Source organism: Histoplasma capsulatum, genomic scaffold, assembly GCF_000149585.1.
Source record: "Histoplasma capsulatum NAm1 scaffold_1 genomic scaffold, whole genome shotgun sequence".
Lineage (NCBI taxonomy): Eukaryota > Fungi > Ascomycota > Eurotiomycetes > Onygenales > Ajellomycetaceae > Histoplasma > Histoplasma mississippiense.
The window spans coordinates 124,623-127,045 of NW_001813982.1; the positions used below are offsets into that span (position 1 = coordinate 124,623).

Consider the following 2,423-nt stretch of genomic DNA (forward strand, 5'->3'; position numbering starts at 1 on the left):
CAGAGCTGTTGAAGCGGCCTGGCGATAACATCCGGCAGGGCGAGGCCATCTTCGCATACTATTACCGCACTACGGTGACGGAAGGTGATGGGCTGGGAAACAAGCATGACGTGCTCAAGACGTTTCCGACGAGGTTTGAGTCCGCAGTTGATGGGGAGCTGGTTGCGTGGAAGGTTAGGAAGGGCGCTGTGATTGAGAAGCCGTGAGTGTTTTCTTTTCTTTTCTTTTCTTTTCTTTTCTTTTCTTTTGTTCTCCATTTATATTATTTATTCTTCTGTTGTATCTCAAGCATTTGAGCTTGATGCTAACTTTTTATTTTATATCTGGAAGGATTGATATTGCGGAGATCAATGAGCCTTGTTCGCATGAAATTCAGTATGGGGGAATGTGCGGTCGCTGCGGGAAAGATATGAATGAGTATGGGCTTTTCTTTCTTTCTTTCTTTCTTTCTTCAATGCCTACTTTCTTGCTCTGAATTATATTCGAACCTCTGTTGATGGCTTTCCCCTCAATTTATAGGTTTAATTATAACACGGAGGTTTTGGATTCTTCTCGTGCCCCGATTCGCATGGTGCACGATAACTCTGCTTTGACGGTCAGCGAGAACGAAGCAACAAGGGTGGAAGAGGATGCGAAACGCAGGCTCCTCTCGTCGAGACGATTATCCCTCGTCGTCGACTTAGACCAGACAATTATTCACGCAACGGTGGATCCGACGGTGGCAGAGTGGCAGCAAGACAAGGATAACCCGAACCATGAAGCGGTCAAGGACGTGCGCGCCTTTCAGCTTGTGGATGATGGGCCTGGCATGAAGGGGTGTTGGTATTACATCAAACTACGGCCTGGGCTAGAAGAGTTTCTGCGAAATATTTCCACGCTGTTCGAACTACACATCTACACAATGGGGACCCGCGCGTACGCGCAGCATATCGCAAGCATCGTGGATCCGGACCGCAAGATTTTCGGGGACAGGATTCTTAGCCGGGACGAGAGTGGGAGTTTGACCGCCAAAAACCTGCAACGCCTCTTCCCCGTCGATACGAAAATGGTTGTTATCATAGATGACAGAGGAGATGTGTGGAAGTGGACGGATAACTTGATCAAGGTGGTGCCTTACGATTTTTTCGTTGGTATTGGAGATATCAACTCTAGTTTCCTCCCGAAAAAACAGGAGTTCAAAGGTTTTCCTCTGGGCGCGGCCAAGTCAAAAAAGGAGCTGGATTCAAAGGAGACGGAAACGACAAGGACAACGACCAATGGGTCTAGCGCGACGAACGCAGATGGGCAAACGACTACGGAAATATCAGCACTGGAGCAACTGGTTACCATGGGAGGAGGCGATAACCCAGTGCTGCTCCAAGAACAGGCCACTGAGCAGGAAGAGGCGATCGCGCACCAAGTTGAAGAACGACCGTTGCTGCAGAAACAGAAGCAACTAGATGCTGAAGATGAAGCGGCCGAGTTGTTAGCGGCGGGCGAAAACGGGGATTCATCCAGCTCTGATTCGCACGACTCTTCAAGACACCGCCATCATCTCCTTGAAGACAACGACACTGAGCTATCCAAACTTGAAGAGCGGCTCAAGGCGGTACACACGGCCTTTTTCGATGAATATGATAGGAGACGAACCAGTTCACTTGGCGGGAGAGTCTCGGCTTTAAAGGGCCAACGCGTTCCTTCCAAAGACAAAGACATCGATCTTCGCATTGTACCTGATATCAAAGTCATCATGCCACAGATCAAGCGGCCCGTACTCCAGTCTGTGGACCTGGTATTCTCCGGGGTCCTACCCCTTGGAACCGACACGCAAAATGCCGACATCTCACTCTGGGCGAAAAGTTTTGGTGCAATCATCTCGCAAAAGATCAGCTCTAAAACCACCCATCTCGTCGCCGGCAGGAACCGCACCGCCAAAGTCCGTGAAGCGACGCGGTACCCTAACATCAAAATCGTAACGGTGCAATGGCTGCTTGACTCGATAACCCAGTGGAAACGATTGGACGAGGAACCATACCTTGTCCCGGTGCACCCGGAGGATAGGGGGGACCTGATCGGCACTGACAATATCTCTCCATGGGACCCTAGCAAGTCCAATGGCAGTCTCGATGATTTCTCGTTCCTAACTTCATCGGAAGAGGAATTTGGTATGACAGGAGACGACGATGACAGTGGTGATGACGACGGCGATAGCGAGGGGAACAACACCGAGAGCGATACATCGAAACGACGCGTACGGGCTAATAATAACATGAACGATATCGATAAAGAGATTTTACAGTCCGCGGGACTCACGGAACATTCTCCCATCGGCTACGATGCGGAGCAGCAGGCCGCGGTGCATGATGAGCTGAGGGAATTTTTGGGGGAGTGATAATGAGGATAGCGAGAGCGACAGTGATTTCTCGCCTGGGACGTCGTTTGGC

The 2,423-nt window shown here is 50.3% G+C and overlaps 1 protein-coding gene across 1 annotated transcript; it reads left to right on the top strand.

Moving 5' to 3' along the window:
- Positions 1-105: 105 nt before the first annotated feature.
- Positions 106-2,371, top strand: HCAG_00038 (conserved hypothetical protein; the record flags this gene model as incomplete). Its single annotated transcript, XM_001542942.1, has 3 exons — positions 106-173; positions 331-375; positions 520-2,371. The coding sequence occupies 3 exons, from the start codon at positions 106-108 to the stop codon at positions 2,369-2,371; spliced, it is 1,965 nt and encodes a 654-aa protein (XP_001542992.1).
- Between the last annotated feature and the right edge of the window lie 52 nt (positions 2,372-2,423).